Source organism: Lampetra fluviatilis, unplaced genomic scaffold (assembly GCF_964198595.1).
Source record: "Lampetra fluviatilis unplaced genomic scaffold, kcLamFluv1.1 SCAFFOLD_1117, whole genome shotgun sequence".
Classification (NCBI taxonomy): domain Eukaryota; kingdom Metazoa; phylum Chordata; class Hyperoartia; order Petromyzontiformes; family Petromyzontidae; genus Lampetra; species Lampetra fluviatilis.
Window position 1 is genome coordinate 14,174 of NW_027621013.1, and position 16,838 is coordinate 31,011.

Sequence of the window (16,838 nt, forward strand, 5' to 3'; positions counted from 1 at the left end):
GGTGAGGATGGCAGAGTCTTCCGGAAGATTGCTAGCCATAGATCTCAATGTTAAATCCAAATTCGGAAGATCCTATCAATAAAACAAGTACACATCTTCCGGAAGATCAAACCGCCGTTGTGGTGAGGGTAGCAGCGTCTTCCGGAAGATCGCTGGCCTTAGATCTCAATGTCGGAAGATTCTTTCAATAAAACGGAAAAGTCTCTTCTGGAAGACAAAGTTAACGTTGCATTGTCGTCGGAGCTTCTTCCGGAAGAGAAATAAACCGTTGTGATATCCCCCCCTCTTAAGCGGACTGCGAAATCGAATCACTGCCGGCTCGTCACGTGACGCGGCTTGAGGGGACGACGACGACACACCCCCCCCGGCCGTTGCTTATGCGTTGTAGGGATTCTAATTGGAGTCGATGTTAGTATTTGAGGGGAGCCGGCTCCTATCTGTGGCCCCCCTCACCCCATTCTCCTCCTCGGCCTCCTCCTCAGGGCTCTTCGTGAAAGCAACGAGGCGCTTCGTAAGTCTCCACCCTCTCCTCCTCGGGGTGGTTGATTTTATTTCGATGTTACAACAACAATAAAGAGAGAGTTGAATTGGCCCTCCCCCACCCCCACACTCGCTTGCCTAGATTGCATACCGGGAGTCCCGCGCCTTCCCCCGGGAAAGCCTGGGTAGGCCGCACTGGGGGGGGGGGGGGTTCGGATATTTTAAGGGTTAAATGTATGATAAAAGTTGTTAAATCTGTGACTAAAGTTGTTAAATGTGTGTTGTTTATATATTACGAAAAATTGTTGAATTGGCCTTCCCGGTGTACTGGTGTCCCCTCACCCTACTAGCTCGCCTAGATTGCATACCGGGAAACCCTCGCCTTTCTCCGGTAAAGCCTGGGTAGGCCGCACAGGGGGGGGGGGGGGTGGTACGGATATTTAAAGGGTTAAATGTACGACAAAAGTTGTTAAATGTCTGATTTAAGTTGTTAAATGCGTGTTGTTGTTGTTTATACATCCACCCTCTCCTCCTGACCGGGGCGGTAGTGGGTGCGGAGGTTTATTTTATTTCTATGTTACAAAAAAATAGTGGAATTGGCCCTCCCGGTTTACCCGGCCTCCTCCCGCCCCTCCCCGTACTCTCTCGCCTAGATTATATACCGGGAGACCCTCTCCTTCCCCCGGTTAAGCCTGGGTAGGCCGCATGGGGTCTGGAGGAAGTACAGATATTTTAAGGGTTAAATGTGACTTAAGTTATTAAACGTGTGTTGTTGTTGTTTATTTTATTTATCTATTACACAAACAAAGTTGAATTGGCCTTCCCGGTTTACAGGCCTCCCCCACCCCCTCCTCGCCTAGATTCCATACCGGGAAACCCTCGCCTTCCCCCGGTAAGGCCTGTGTAGGCCGCACGGGGTGGGGTGTACGGATATTTGAAGGGTTAAACGCGTGGCTAAAGTTGTTAAATGTCCGTGGTGTTGTTGGTTGTTGTTTGTGATTGTTGTTGGAGGCGAGCGAGCGAGAGGTGGGTTTTGAGTTGTGACAGCGAGTTCGATTCCCACTCACGCCCACCAACACCATTTGTGACGAATTAACTGAACCGGTCACCGGGACCTCCCCTAGGTAGACTCGGCCTCAAGTGAGTACCTTGGTGTGATGGTGTGTAGTAAAACATCGCCACTGGGGGAGACAAAGGCAGCCGGGCGTGGTTGCTGGACACCCACCCCCTCGTGTGCCACAGTGGGAGCCTTAATAGGTGCTCGCTAACAGCACTTGCCCCAACAGTCTGTTTGGGCTACACGGGGGATCTTTGTGTGTTTGCGTGTGTTTGTCTAAGAAGAGACAAAGGCGGGCGAGCGTGGGCTTTGGCAACCCAGAGACCCATAGACTCACTCACACAGAAACCCATAGACTCACTCACACAGAAACCCATAGACTCACTCACACAGAGACCCATAGACTCACTCACACAGAGCCATAGACTCACACAGAGCCATAGACTCACTCACACAGAGAGCCATAGACTCACTCACACAGAGACCCACAGAATCACCCACACAGATACCCATAGACTCACCCACACAGAGACTCATAGACTCACTCATTCAGAGACCCATAGACTCACTCGCACAGAGAGCCATAGACTCACTCACACAGAGACCCATAGACTCACACAGAGACCCATAGACTCACTCGCACAGAGACCCATAGACTCACTCACACAGAGACCCACAGACTCACTCAGAGAGCCATAGATTCACACAGAGACCCATAGACTCACTCACACAGAGACCCATAGACTCACCACACAGAGACCCACAGACTCACTCAGAGAGCCATAGACTCACACAGAGACCCATAGGCTCACTCACACAGAGACACATAGACTCATCACACAGATACCCATAGACTCACTCACACAGACCCCCACAGACTCACTCACACAGAGACCCACAGAGACCCACAGAGACACCACCGTGGATGTTTGTGTTTGCCGTGAGGCTCAGGACGCTGGGGGTGATGGCCGAGGCGAGCGACCTGGACCGGCAGATCGAGCAGCTGCGGCGCTGTGAGCTCATCAAGGAGGCCGAAGTCAAGGCCCTCTGTGCCAAGGCGCGGTGAGTCACTCGCCCACCCACTCACTCGCTCACTCGCCCACTCGCCCACCCACTTGCCCAGCCACTCGCTCGCTTACTCACCCACCCAACCACTCGCTCACCCACCCACCCACCCAGCCACTCGCTCACCCACCCACCCAGCCACTCGCTCACCCACCCAGCCACTCTCTCACCCATCCAGCCATTCTCTCACCCACCCAGCCACTCGAACACCCACTCGCTCACTCGTCCAGCCACTCGCACGCTAACCTAACTACTCGCTCGCCCACTCGCTCGCTCACCCAGCCACTCGCTCGCTCACTCGCCCACTCACTTGCCCACTCGCTCACTCGCCCAGCCACTCGCTCACTCGCCCAGCCAATCGCTCACCAACCCAGCCAATCGCTCGCCCACCCAGCTAATTGCTCGCCCACTCGCTCACCCAGCCACTTGCTCTCTCACCCAGTCACTTGTTCACCCGCTCACTCATCCAGCCACTCACTTGCCAACCCACCTATTCGCCCACCCACTCGCCCACCCACTCGCCCGCCCACCCACCCACCCGCTCGCCCACCCACTCGCCCAGAAACTCGCTTGCTAACCCAGCCACTCGCTTGCCTCCTCACTCGCCCACCTACTCGCTCACCCAGCCACTCGCTCACTCACCCAGTCACTCGTTCACCCGCTCACTCATCCGGCCACTCACTCATCCAGCCACTGACTCGCCCACCCACTCGCCCACCCACTCGCCCACCCACCCACTCGCCCACCCACCCACCCACTCGCCCACCCACCCGCCCACCCACCCACTCACCCACCCACCCACCCACTCGCCTACCCACCCACCCACTTGCCCACCCACCCACCCACCCTCTCGCCCACCCACCCACCCACTCGCCCACCCGCCCACCCACCCACTCGCCCACCCAGCCACCCACCCACCCACTCGCCCACCCACCCACCCACTCGCCCACCCACTCGCCCACCCACCCACCCACCCACTCGCCCACCCACCCACTCGCCCACCCACCCTCTCACCCACCCACTCGCCCACCCGCCCACCCACCCACCCACTCGCCCATCCACCCACCCACCCACTCGCCCACCCACCCACTCGCCCACCCACCCACCCACTCGCCCACCCACCCACTCGCCCACCCACTCGCCCACCCACCCACCCACTCGCCCACCCACCCTCTCACCCACCCACTCGCCCACCCGCCCACCCACCCACCCACCCACTCGCCCATCCACCCACCCACCCACTCGCCCACCCACTCGCCCACCCTCCCACCCACCCACCCACTCGCCCACCCGCCCACCCACCCACCCACTCGAACTCGCCCACCCACCCACCCACTCACCCACCCACCCACTCGCCCACCCATCCCCCCACTCGCCCTCCCACCCACCCACTCGCCCACCCACCCACTCACCCACCCACCCACTCGCCCACCCACCCACCCACTCACCCGCCCACTCACCCACTCACCCGCCCACTCACCCACTCGCCCACCCGCCCACCCACTCGCCCACCTGCTCGGCCACCCACTGACTCGCTCACTCTCCGGGCTTGTGTTTTCACCCCCCCCCTCCTCCTGCTCCAGGGAGATTCTGGTTGAGGAGAGCAATGTGCAGCGCGTGGACTCCCCGGTCACGGTACGCGAGCTGTGGTCCACTGCCACCCAGTGTTGTTGTTATTGTTGTTGTTATTGTTGTTGTTTAGTTGTACGAGCGACCTGGTCATCATCACCACGTGGTGATAGCAGACCCATACAGACCCACACAGAGACCCACACAGAAACCCACACAGAGACCCACAGAGACCCACAGAGACCCACAGAGACCCACAGAGACCCACAGAGACCCACAGAGACCCACACAGAGACCCACACAGAGACCCACACAGAGACCCACACAGAGACCCACACAGAGACCCACACAGAGACCCACACAGAGACCCACACAGAGACCCACACAGAGACCCACACAGAGACCCACACAGAGACCCACAGAGACCCACAGAGACCCACAGAGACCCACACAGAGACCCACACAGAGACCCACACAGAGACCCACACAGAGACCCACACAGAGACCCACACAGAGACCCACACAGAGACCCACACAGAGACCCACACAGAGACCCACACAGAGACCCACACAGAGACCCACACAGAGACCCACACAGAGACCCACACAGAGACCCACACAGAGACCCACACAGAGACCCACACAGAGACCCACACAGAGACCCACACAGAGACCCACACAGAGACCCACACAGAGACCCACACAGAGACCCACACAGAGACCCACACAGAGACCCACACAGAGACCCACACAGAGACCCACACAGAGACCCGCACACAGAGACCCGCACACAGAGACGCGCACACAGAGACGCGCACACAGAGACGCGCACACAGAGACGCGCACACAGAGACGCGCACACAGAGACGCGCACACAGAGACGCGCACACAGAGACGCGCACACAGAGACGCGCACACAGAGACGCGCACACAGAGACGCGCACACAGAGACGCGCACACAGAGACGCGCACACAGAGACGCGCACACAGAGACGCGCACACAGAGACGCGCACACAGAGACGCGCACACAGAGACGCGCACACAGAGACGCGCACACAGAGACGCGCACACAGAGACGCGCACACAGAGACGCGCACACAGAGACGCGCACACAGAGACGCGCACACAGAGACGCGCACACAGAGACGCGCACACAGAGACGCGCACACAGAGACGCGCACACAGAGACGCGCACACAGAGACGCGCACACAGAGACGCGCACACAGAGACGCGCACACAGAGACGCGCACACAGAGACGCGCACACAGAGACGCGCACACAGAGACGCGCACACAGAGACGCGCACACAGAGACGCGCACACAGAGACGCGCACACAGAGACGCGCACACAGAGACGCGCACACAGAGACGCGCACACAGAGACGCGCACACAGAGACGCGCACACAGAGACGCGCACACAGAGACGCGCACACAGAGACGCGCACACAGAGACGCGCACACAGAGACGCGCACACAGAGACGCGCACACAGAGACGCGCACACAGAGACGCGCACACAGAGACGCGCACACAGAGACGCGCACACAGAGACGCGCACACAGAGACGCGCACACAGAGACGCGCACACAGAGACGCGCACACAGAGACGCGCACACAGAGACGCGCACACACAGACACACACTCAGACACACACTCAGACACACACACAGACACACACACAGACACACACACAGACACACACAGACACACACACAGAGACACACAGACACACACACAGAGACACACAGACACACACACAGAGACACACAGACACACACAGAGACACACAGACACACACAGAGACACACAGACACACACAGAGACACACAGACACACACAGAGACACACAGACAGACACACACAGAGACACACAGACAGACACACACAGAGACACACAGACAGACACACACAGAGACACACAGACAGACACACACAGAGACACACAGACAGACACACACAGAGACACACAGACAGACACACACAGAGACACACAGACAGACACACACAGAGACACACAGACAGAGACACACAGAGACACACAGACAGAGACACACAGAGACACACAGAGACACACAGAGACACACACAGACACACACAGAGACACACACAGACACACACAGACACACACAGACACACACAGACACACACAGACACACACAGACACACACAGACACACACAGACACACACAGAGACACACAGAGACACACAGAGACACACAGAGACACACAGAGACACACAGAGACACACAGAGACACACAGAGACACACAGAGACACACAGAGACACACAGAGACACACAGAGACACACAGAGACACACACACAGAGACCCACGACGTTGATTCTAAATGTGGAGACACATCCACGCAGTGACCACCACGGGGAGAGAGACCGAGAGACTTCTAAAGAAACGAGTTTGTTAGTCTGGGTGACGACGATGACGACGATGATGACGACGCCGATTTTAAAAGTGCAGCGTAGCTACCAGTGGCTTGCTGATATCGGAAGGGGAGAGAGCGTTCCAGACGGCCTCCAATTAGACATGAGCCCGGCGTCGTCAGGGTTCGGAATCAAACGCACGCACGCCAGCGGAGCCCGCGAGGTGGTGGACGTCTTGGCATCACGACGCCCCGATTGTGCGGGATGATGATTGTGGTGGTGATCGTGACGATGATATTGCTGGGATGATGATGATGATGATTGTGACGATGATATTGCTGGGATGATGATTGTGGTGGTGATCGTGACGATGATATTGCTGGGATGATGATTGTGGTGGTGATCGTGACGATGATATTGCTGGGATGATGATTGTGGTGGTGATCGTGACGATGATGGGATGATGATTGTGGTGGTGATCGTGACGATGATATTGCTGGGATGATGATTGTGGTGGTGATCGTGACGATGATATTGCTTGGATGATGATGATGATGATTGTGACGATGATATTGCTGGGATGATGATGATGATGATTATAGAGATGATATTGATGATGATATTGCTTGGATGATGATGGTGATGATGGTGACGATATTGCTGGGATGATGGTGATGATGATAATGATGATGGATCGTAACGATGACCACGACGAGTCTGTTGGTTAGCAATGGCGAGCGCGTTGATGGGTGTGATTTCTGCTGCGTTTTCACAACCTCTGCCCCCTCGCCGGGACTCCAACCCTCGCCCCACAGGTCTGTGGGGACATCCACGGACAGTTCTACGACCTCAAGGAACTCTTCAAGGTCAGCTGATGTCAACTACCAACATCTCCACGTCTCTCCCCGTGTCTCTCTCCCCGTGTCTCTCTCCCCGTGTCTCTCTCCCCGTGTGTCTCTCTCCACGTGTCTCTCTCCGTGTCTCTCTCCGTGTGTTTCCCCATGTCTCTCTCCCCATGTGTCTCCCCGCGTCTCTCCGTGTGTCTCTCCCCGCGTCTCTCCCCGCGTCTCTCTCCCCGCGTCTCTCTCCCCGCGTCTCTCTCCCCGCGTCTCTCTCCCCGCGTCTCTCTCCCCGCGTCTCTCTCCCCGCGTCTCTCTCCCCGCGTCTCTCTCCCCGCGTCTCTCTCCCCGCGTCTCTCTCCCCGCGTCTCTCTCCCCGCGTCTCTCTCCCCGCGTCTCTCTCCCCGCGTCTCTCTCCCCGCGTCTCTCTCCCCGCGTCTCTCTCCCCGCGTCTCTCTCCCCGCGTCTCTCTCCCCGCGTCTCTCTCCCCGCGTCTCTCTCCCCGCGTCTCTCTCCCCGCGTCTCTCTCCCCGCGTCTCTCTCCCCGCGTCTCTCTCCCCGCGTCTCTCTCCCCGCGTCTCTCTCCCCGCGTCTCTCTCCCCGCGTCTCTCTCCCCGCGTCTCTCTCCCCGTGTCTCTCTCCCCGTGTCTCTCTCCCCGTGTCTCTCTCCCCGTGTCTCTCTCCCCGTGTCTCCCCGTGTCTCCCCGTGTCTCACCGTGTCTCCCCGCGTCTCCCCGCGTCTCACCGTGTCTCCCCGTGTCTCCCCGTGTCTCACCGTGTCTCCCCGCGTCTCCCCGTGTCTCCCCGTGTCTCCCCGTGTCTCCCCGTGTCTCCCCGTGTCTCCCCGCGTCTCCCCGCGTCTCCCCGCGTCTCCCCGCGTCTCCCCGCGTCTCCCCGTGTCTCACCGTGTCTCCCCGCGTCTCCCCGCGTCTCTGCAGGTCGGAGGAGATGTCCCAGACACGAACTATCTCTTCATGGGGGACTTTGTCGATCGCGGCTTCTACAGCGTGGAGACGTTCCTCTTGCTGCTCGCACTCAAGGTGAGCGGAGCCGCTCACCACCACGCTCACCACCACGCTCGCCACCACGCTCACCAACTCGCTCACCAACTCGCTCACCCCCACACTCACCAACTCACTCACCAACTCGCTCGCCACCACGCTCACCAACTCGCTCACCAACTCGCTCACCAACTCGCTCACCACCACGCTAACCAACTCGCTCGCCACCACGCTCACCAACTCGCTCGCCACCACGCTCACCAACTCGCTCACCCACTCGCTCACCAACTCGCTCGCTCACCAACTCGCTCACCAACTCACTCACCAACTCGCTCACCCACTCGCTCGCCAACTCGCTCGCCAACTCGCTCACCACCATGCTCACCACCACGCTCACCACCACGCTCACCACCACGCTCACCACCACGCTCACCAACTCGCTCACCACCACGCTCACCCACTCGCTCACCAACTCGCTCGCCCACTCGCTCGCCAACTCGCTCACCACCACGCTCACCAACTCGCTCACCACCACGCTCACCACCACGCTCACCACCACGCTCACCAACTCGCTCACCACCACGCTCACCCACTCGCTCACCAACTCGCTCGCCCACTCGCTCGCCAACTCGCTCACCAACTCGCTCGCCAACTCGCTCGCCAACTCCGCCACCACGCTCACCAACTCGCTCACCCACTCGCTCACCCACTCGCTCACCAACTCGCTCACCAACTCGCTCACCAACTCGCTCACCAACTCGCTCGCCCACTCGCTCGCCAACTCGCTCACCAACTCGCTCGCCAACTCGCTCGCCAACTCCGCCACCACGCTCACCCACTCGCTCACCCACTCGCTCACCAACTCGCTCACCAACTCGCTCACCCACTCGCTCACCAACTCGCTCACCAATTCGCTCACCCACTCGCTCGCCAACTCGCTCACCCACTCCCTAACTCTCTCTAAACTCTCTCTAAACTCTCCCTAACCCTCCCTAAACTCTCCCTAACTCTCCCTAACTCTCCCTAAACTCTCCCTAACCCTCTCTAAACTCTCCCTAACTCTCCCTAACTCTCCCTAAACTCTCCCTAACTCTCCCTAAACTCTCCCTAACTCTCCCTAACTCTCCCTAACTCTCCCTAACTCTCCCTAAACTTCCCTAACTCTCCCTAAACTCTCCCTAACCCTCTCTAAACTCTCCCTAACTCTCCCTAAACTCTCCCTAACTCTCCCTAAACTCTCCCTAACCCTCTCTAAACTCTCCCTAACTCTCCCTAACTCTCCCTAACTCTCCCTAACTCTCCCTAACTCTCCCTAACCCTCTCTAAACTCTCCCTAACTCTCCCTAACTCTCCCTAACTCTCCCTAAACTCTCCCTAACCCTCTCTAAACTCTTCCCTAACCCTCTCTAAACTCTCCCTAACTCTCCCTAACTCTCCCTAACTCTCCCTAACTCTCCCTAACTCTCCCTAACTCTCCCTAACCCTCTCTAAACTCTCCCTAAACTCTCCCTAACTCTCCCTAACTCTCCCTAACTCTCCCTAACTCTCCCTAACTCTCCCTAACCCTCTCTAAACTCTCCCTAACTCTCCCTAACTCTCCCTAACTCTCCCTAACTCTCCCTAACTCTCCCTAACTCTCCCTAACCCTCTCTAAACTCTCCCAAACTCTCCCTAAACTCTCCCTAACTCTCCCTAAACTCTCCCTAAACTCTCCCTAACTCTCCCTAACTCTCCCTAACTCTCCCTAACTCTCCCTAAACTCTCCCTAAACTCTCCCTAAACTCTCCCTAAACTCTCCCTAAACTCTCCCTAAACTCTCCCTAACCCTCTCTAAACTCTCCCTAACTCTCCCTAACTCTCCCTAAACTCTCCCTAACTCTCCCTAAACTCTTCCCTAACCCTCTCTAAACTCTCCCTAACTCTCCCTAACTCTCCCTAACTCTCCCTAACTCTCCCTAACTCTCCCTAACCCTCTCTAAACTCTCCCTAAACTCTCCCTAACTCTCCCTAACTCTCCCTAAACTCTCCCTAACTCTCCCTAACTCTCCCTAACCCTCTCTAAACTCTCCCTAACTCTCCCTAACTCTCCCTAACTCTCCCTAACTCTCCCTAACTCTCCCTAACTCTCCCTAACTCTCCCTAACTCTCCCTAACTCTCCCTAACTCTCCCTAACTCTCCCTAACTCTCTCTAAACTCTCTCTAAACTCTCCCTAACTCTCCCTAACTCTCTCTAAACTCTCCCTAACTCTCCCTAACTCTCCCTAACTCTCCCTAACTCTCCCTAACTCTCCCTAACCCTCTCTAAACTCTCCCTAACTCTCCCTAACTCTCCCTAACTCTCCCTAACTCTCCCTAACCCTCTCTAAACTCTCCCTAACTCTCCCTAACTCTCCCTAACTCTCTCTAAACTCTCCCTAACTCTCCCTAACTCTCCCTAACTCTCCCTAACTCTCCCTAACCCTCTCTAAACTCTCCCTAACTCTCCCTAACTCTCCCTAACCCTCTCTAAACTCTCCCTAACTCTCCCAAACTCTCCCTAACTCTCCCTAAACTCTCCCTAACTCTCCCTAACTCTCCCTAACTCTCCCTAACTCTCCCTAACTCTCCCTAACTCTCCCTAAACTCTCCCTAACTCTCCCTAAACTCTCCCTAACTCTCCCTAACTCTCCCTAACTCTCCCTGACCCTCTCTAAACTCTCCCTAAACTCTCCCTAACTCTCCCTAACTCTCCCTAACTCTCCCTAACCCTCTCTAAACTCTCCCTAACTCTCCCTAACTCTCCCTAAACTCTCCCTAACTCTCCCTAAACTCTCCCTAACCCTCTCTAAACTCTCCCTAACTCTCCCTAACTCTCCCTAACTCTCCCTAACTCTCCCTAACTCTCCCTAACTCTCCCTAACTCTCCCTAACTCTCCCTAACTCTCCCTAACTCTCCCTAAACTCTCCCTAAACTCTCCCTAAACTCTCCCTAACCCTCTCTAAACTCTCCCTAACTCTCCCTAACTCTCCCTAAACTCTCCCTAACTCTCCCTAAACTCTCCCTAACCCTCTCTAAACTCTTCCCTAACCCTCTCTAAACTCTCCCTAACTCTCCCTAACTCTCCCTAACCCTCTCTAAACTCTCCCTAAACTCTCCCTAACTCTCCCTAACTCTCCCTAAACTCTCCCTAACTCTCCCTAACCCTCTCTAAACTCTCCCTAAACTCTCCCTAACTCTCCCTAACTCTCCCTAACTCTCCCTAACTCTCCCTAACTCTCCCTAACTCTCCCTAACTCTCCCTAACTCTCCCTAAACTCTCCCTAACTCTCCCTAAACTCTCCCTAAACTCTCCCTAACTCTCCCTAACTCTCCCTAACTCTCTCTAAACTCTCCCTAACTCTCCCTAACTCTCCCTAACTCTCTCTAAACTCTCCCTAACTCTCCCTAACTCTCCCTAAACTCTCCCTAACTCTCTCTAACTCTCCCTAACTCTCCCTAACTCTCCCTAACTCTCCCTAACTCTCCCTAAACTCTCCCTAACTCTCCCTAAACTCTCCCTAAACTCTCCCTAACTCTCCCTAACTCTCCCTAACTCTCCCTAACTCTCCCTAACTCTCCCTAACTCTCCCTAACTCTCCCTAACTCTCCCTAACTCTCCCTAACCCTCTCTAAACTCTCCCTAACTCTCCCTAACTCTCCCTAACTCTCCCTAACTCTCCCTAACCCTCTCTAAACTCTCCTTAAACTCTCCCTAACTCTCCCTAACTCTCCCGAACTCTCCCTAACTCTCCCTAACCCTCTCTAAACTCTCCCTAACTCTCCCTAACTCTCCCTAACTCTCCCTAACTCTCCCTAACTCTCCCTAACCCTCTCTAAACTCTCCCTAACTCTCCCTAACTCTCTCCCGCCAGGTGCGCTACCCGGACCGCATCACCCTGATCCGAGGCAACCACGAGTCCCGCCAGATCACGCAGGTCTACGGCTTCTACGACGAGTGTCTGCGCAAGTACGGCTCCATCGCCGTGTGGCGCTACTGCACCGAGATCTTCGACTACCTCAGCCTCTCCGCCATCATCGACGGCAAGGTGGGTGTGTGTGTGTGTACACGTGTGTGTGTGTGTACACGTGTGTGTGTGTGTACACGTGTGTGTGTGTGTGTACACGTGTGTGTGTACACGTGTGTGTGTACACGTGTGTGTATGTGTGTGTACACGTGTGTGTGTACACGTGTGTGTGTATGTGTGTGTACACGTGTGTGTGTATGTGTGTGTACACGTGGGTGTGTATGTGTGTGTGCCGTGTGTGTGTGTACACGTGTGTGTACACGTGTGTGTACACGTGTGTGTACACGTGTGTGTGTGTACACGTGTGTGTGTGTACACGTGTGTGTGTGTACCGTGTGTGTCTGTACCGTGTGTGTCTGTGTGTGCCGTGTGTGTCTGTGTGTGCCGTGTGGGTGTGTAACCATGTCTGTGTGTGTGTGTACCGTGTGTGTGTGTGTGTACACGTGTGTGTGTGTAACCACGTGTGTGTGTGTAACCACGTGTGTGTGTGTGTGTGTGTACCGTGTGTGTGTGTGTGTACCGTGTGTGTGTGTGTGTACCGTGTGTGTGTGTGTGTACACGTGTGTGCGTGTGTGTGTGTGTGTAACCACGTGTGTGTGTGTGTGTGTGCGTGTCTGTAACATGTGTGCGTGTGTGTGTGTGTGTGTGTGCGTGTGTGTGTAACGCGTGTGTGCGTGTGTGTGTAACATGTGTGTGCGTGTGTGCGCGTGTCCGTGTGCGCTGCAGATCTTCTGCGTGCACGGGGGTCTGTCTCCGTCCATCCAGACGCTGGACCAGATCCGCACCATCGACCGCAAGCAGGAGGTCCCGCACGACGGGCCCATGTGCGACCTGCTGTGGTCTGACCCCGAGGGTGCGAACACCACCACACACACCACCACCACCACACACCACCACCACACACACCACCACCACCACCACCACACACACCACCAGCACCACACACCACCACCACACACCACCACCACCACCACACATCACCACCACACCATCACCACACACACCATCACCACACACACCACCACCACACACACCATCGACCGCAAGCAGGAGGTCCCGCACGACGGGCCCATGTGTGACCTGCTGTGGTCCGACCCCGAGGGTGCGAACACCACCACACACACCACCACCACCACACACCACCACCACCACACACACTACCCACCACCCACCACCCACCACCACCACCACCACCACACACACCACCACCACCACACACGTCACTCGCACACACCACCACCACACACCACCACCACACACCACCACCACACACACCACCACCACCACCACCAACCACCAGCACCACACACCACCACCACCACACACCACCACCACACACACCATCACCACACGCACACCCACCACCACACACCACACACCACCACCACCACCACCACACCCACCATCACCACCACCACCACACACACCACCACACCCACCACCACACCCACCACCACACACCACCACCACACACCACCACCACCACACACCACCACCACACACCACCACCACACACCACCACCACCACACACGTCACTCGCTCACCCACCATCACCACACACACCACACGCACACACCACCACCACCACACACCACCATCACCACACACACCACCACCACACACACCACCACACACACCACCACACACACCACCACCACACACACCACCACCACACACACCACCACCACCAGCACCACACACACCACCACCACCACCACACACACCACCACCACCAGCACCACACGCACACACACCACCACCACCACACACACCACCACCACCACACACCATCACCACCACCACCACACACACCACCACCACCACACACACCATCACCACCACCACCACACACCACCACCACACACCACCACCACACACACCACCACACACCACCACCACCACCACACACCACCACCACACACCACCACCACCACACACCACCACCACCACCACCACACACACCACCACCACACACACCACCACCACCACACACACCACCACCACCACCACCACACGTCACTGGTTCACCCACCCACCACCACCACACACCACCACACACCACCACACACCACCACCACCACACACCACCACACACCACCACCACCACACACCACCACACACCACCACCACCACACACCACCACACACCACCACCACCACACACCACCACACACCACCACCACACACACCACCACCACCACACACCACCACCACCACACGTCACTGGCTCACCCACCCACCACCACCACCACCACACACCACCACCACCACCACCACCACACACCACCACACACCACCACACACCACCACACACCACCACACACCATCACCACACCCACCACCACACACCGCCACCACCACCACACACCACCACCACCACACACCACCACACACCACCACCACACACACCACCACCACACACACCACACACCACCACCACCACACACCACCACCACCACACACCACCACCACCACATGCACACACACCACCACCACACACCACCACCACACACACCACCACCACCACACACACCACCACCACACACCATCACCACCACACACCATCACCACACGCACACACACCACCACACACCATCACCACACGCACACACACCACCACACACACCACCACCACACACACCACCACCACCACACACCACCACCACACACCACCACACACACCACACACCACCACCACACACCACCACCACCACACACCACCACACACACCACACACCATCACCAGCACCACCACCACACACACCACGTGGTGTGTGTGTCACCCACCCCCCACGTGTGTTACCCCCCCCCCCCACCCCCGTGTCTCCCCCCCCCCCCCCCCGTGTCTCCCCTCATGTCTCCCTCGTGTCTCCCCCGTGTCTCCCTGGGGTGTGTGACTGTGTCGGGCTGGCTACCTGTCTGTGTGTGTGTCTGTGTGTGTGTCTGTGTGTTTAACCTCGTGTGTGTGTGTGTCTCTGTGTCTCTGTGTGTGTCTCTGTGTGTCTCTGTGTAGACACGACCGGCTGCGGCGTGTCACCCCGTGGCGCGTGCTACCTGTTTGTGAGTCTGTGTGTGAGTCTGTGTGTGTGTGTGTCTGTGTCTGTGTGTGTCTGTGTTTAACCCCGTGTGTGTGTGTCTGTGTGTGTCTGTGTGTGTCTGTGTTTAACCCCGTGTGTGTGTGTGTGTGTCTCTGTGTTTAACCCCATGTGTGTGTGTCTGTGTGTGTCTGTGTCTGTGTGTGTCTCTGTGTGTGAGTCTGTGTGTTTAACCCCGTGTCTCTGTGTGTCTGTGTGTTTGTGTCTCTGTGTCTGTGTGTGTGTGTTTAACCCCGTGTGTGTCTGTGTGTGTGTGTTTAACCCCGTGTGTGTGTGTCTGTGTGTGTGTGTGTGTCTGTGTCTCTGTGTGTGAGTCTGTGTGTTTAACCCCGTGTCTCTGTGTGTCTGTGTGTTTGTGTCTCTGTGTTTGTGTGTGTGTGTTTAACCCCGTGTGTGTCTGTGTCTCTGTGTGTGTGTGTGGCTGTGTGTGTCTCTGTGTGAGTCTGTGTGTGAGTCTGTGTGTTTGTGTCTCTGTGTCTGTGTGTGTGTATTTAACCCCGTGTGTCTCTGTGTGTGTGTCTGTGTGAGTCTGTGTGTGAGTCTGTGTGTTTAACCCCGTGTCTCTGTGTGTTTGTGTCTCTGTGTCTGTGTGTGTGTGTTTAACCCCGTGTCTGTGTGTCTCTCTGTGTGTGTGTCTCTCTCTGTGTGTGTCTCTAGACACGACTGGTTGGGGCGTGTCACCCCGCGGTGCGGGCTACCTGTTTGGCAGCGACGTGGTGGCGCAGTTCAACGCGGCCAACGAGGTGGACATGATCTGCCGTGCCCACCAGCTCGTCATGGAGGGCTACAAGTGGCACTTCAACGAGACGGTGCTCACCGTCTGGTCCGCCCCCAACTACTGCTACCGGTGAGGGCGGCGAGCGAGCGCGGTGTCTACGTGTGTGTGTGTGTCTACGTGTGTGTGTCTACGTGTGTGTGTCTACGTGTGTGTGTCTACGTGTGTGTGTCTACGTGTGTGTGTCTACGTGTGTGTGTCTACGTGTGTGTGTCTACGTGTGTGTGTCTGTGTGTGTGCCCACCCACCCACCTACTCACTCACCCACCCACCTACTCACTCAATCACCCACCCACCGACTCATCCACCGACTCACCCACCCACCTACTCACCCACCCACCTACCCACCCACCCACCTACTCACTCACCCACCCACCCACCTACTCACCCACCCACCCACCTACTCACCCACCCACCCACCTACTCACCCACCTACTCACCCACCCACCCACCTACTCACTCACCCACCCACCTACTCACCCACCCACCCACCTACTCACTCACCCACCCACCTACTCACCCACCCACCCACC

At 57.0% G+C, this 16,838-nt stretch overlaps 1 protein-coding gene across 1 annotated transcript; it reads left to right on the forward strand.

Annotated features, from left to right (window-relative positions):
• The first annotated feature begins 334 nt into the window (after positions 1-334).
• On the forward strand, positions 335-16,381 carry PPP4C (protein phosphatase 4 catalytic subunit). Its single transcript, XM_078885105.1, has 8 exons — positions 335-511; positions 2,489-2,599; positions 4,186-4,237; positions 7,366-7,416; positions 8,328-8,429; positions 12,283-12,456; positions 13,162-13,288; positions 16,188-16,381. Exons 2-8 carry the CDS (start codon positions 2,502-2,504, stop codon positions 16,379-16,381), a joined length of 798 nt encoding a protein of 265 aa, XP_078741231.1. The 5' UTR covers positions 335-511; positions 2,489-2,501.
• Positions 16,382-16,838: the final 457 nt, after the last annotated feature.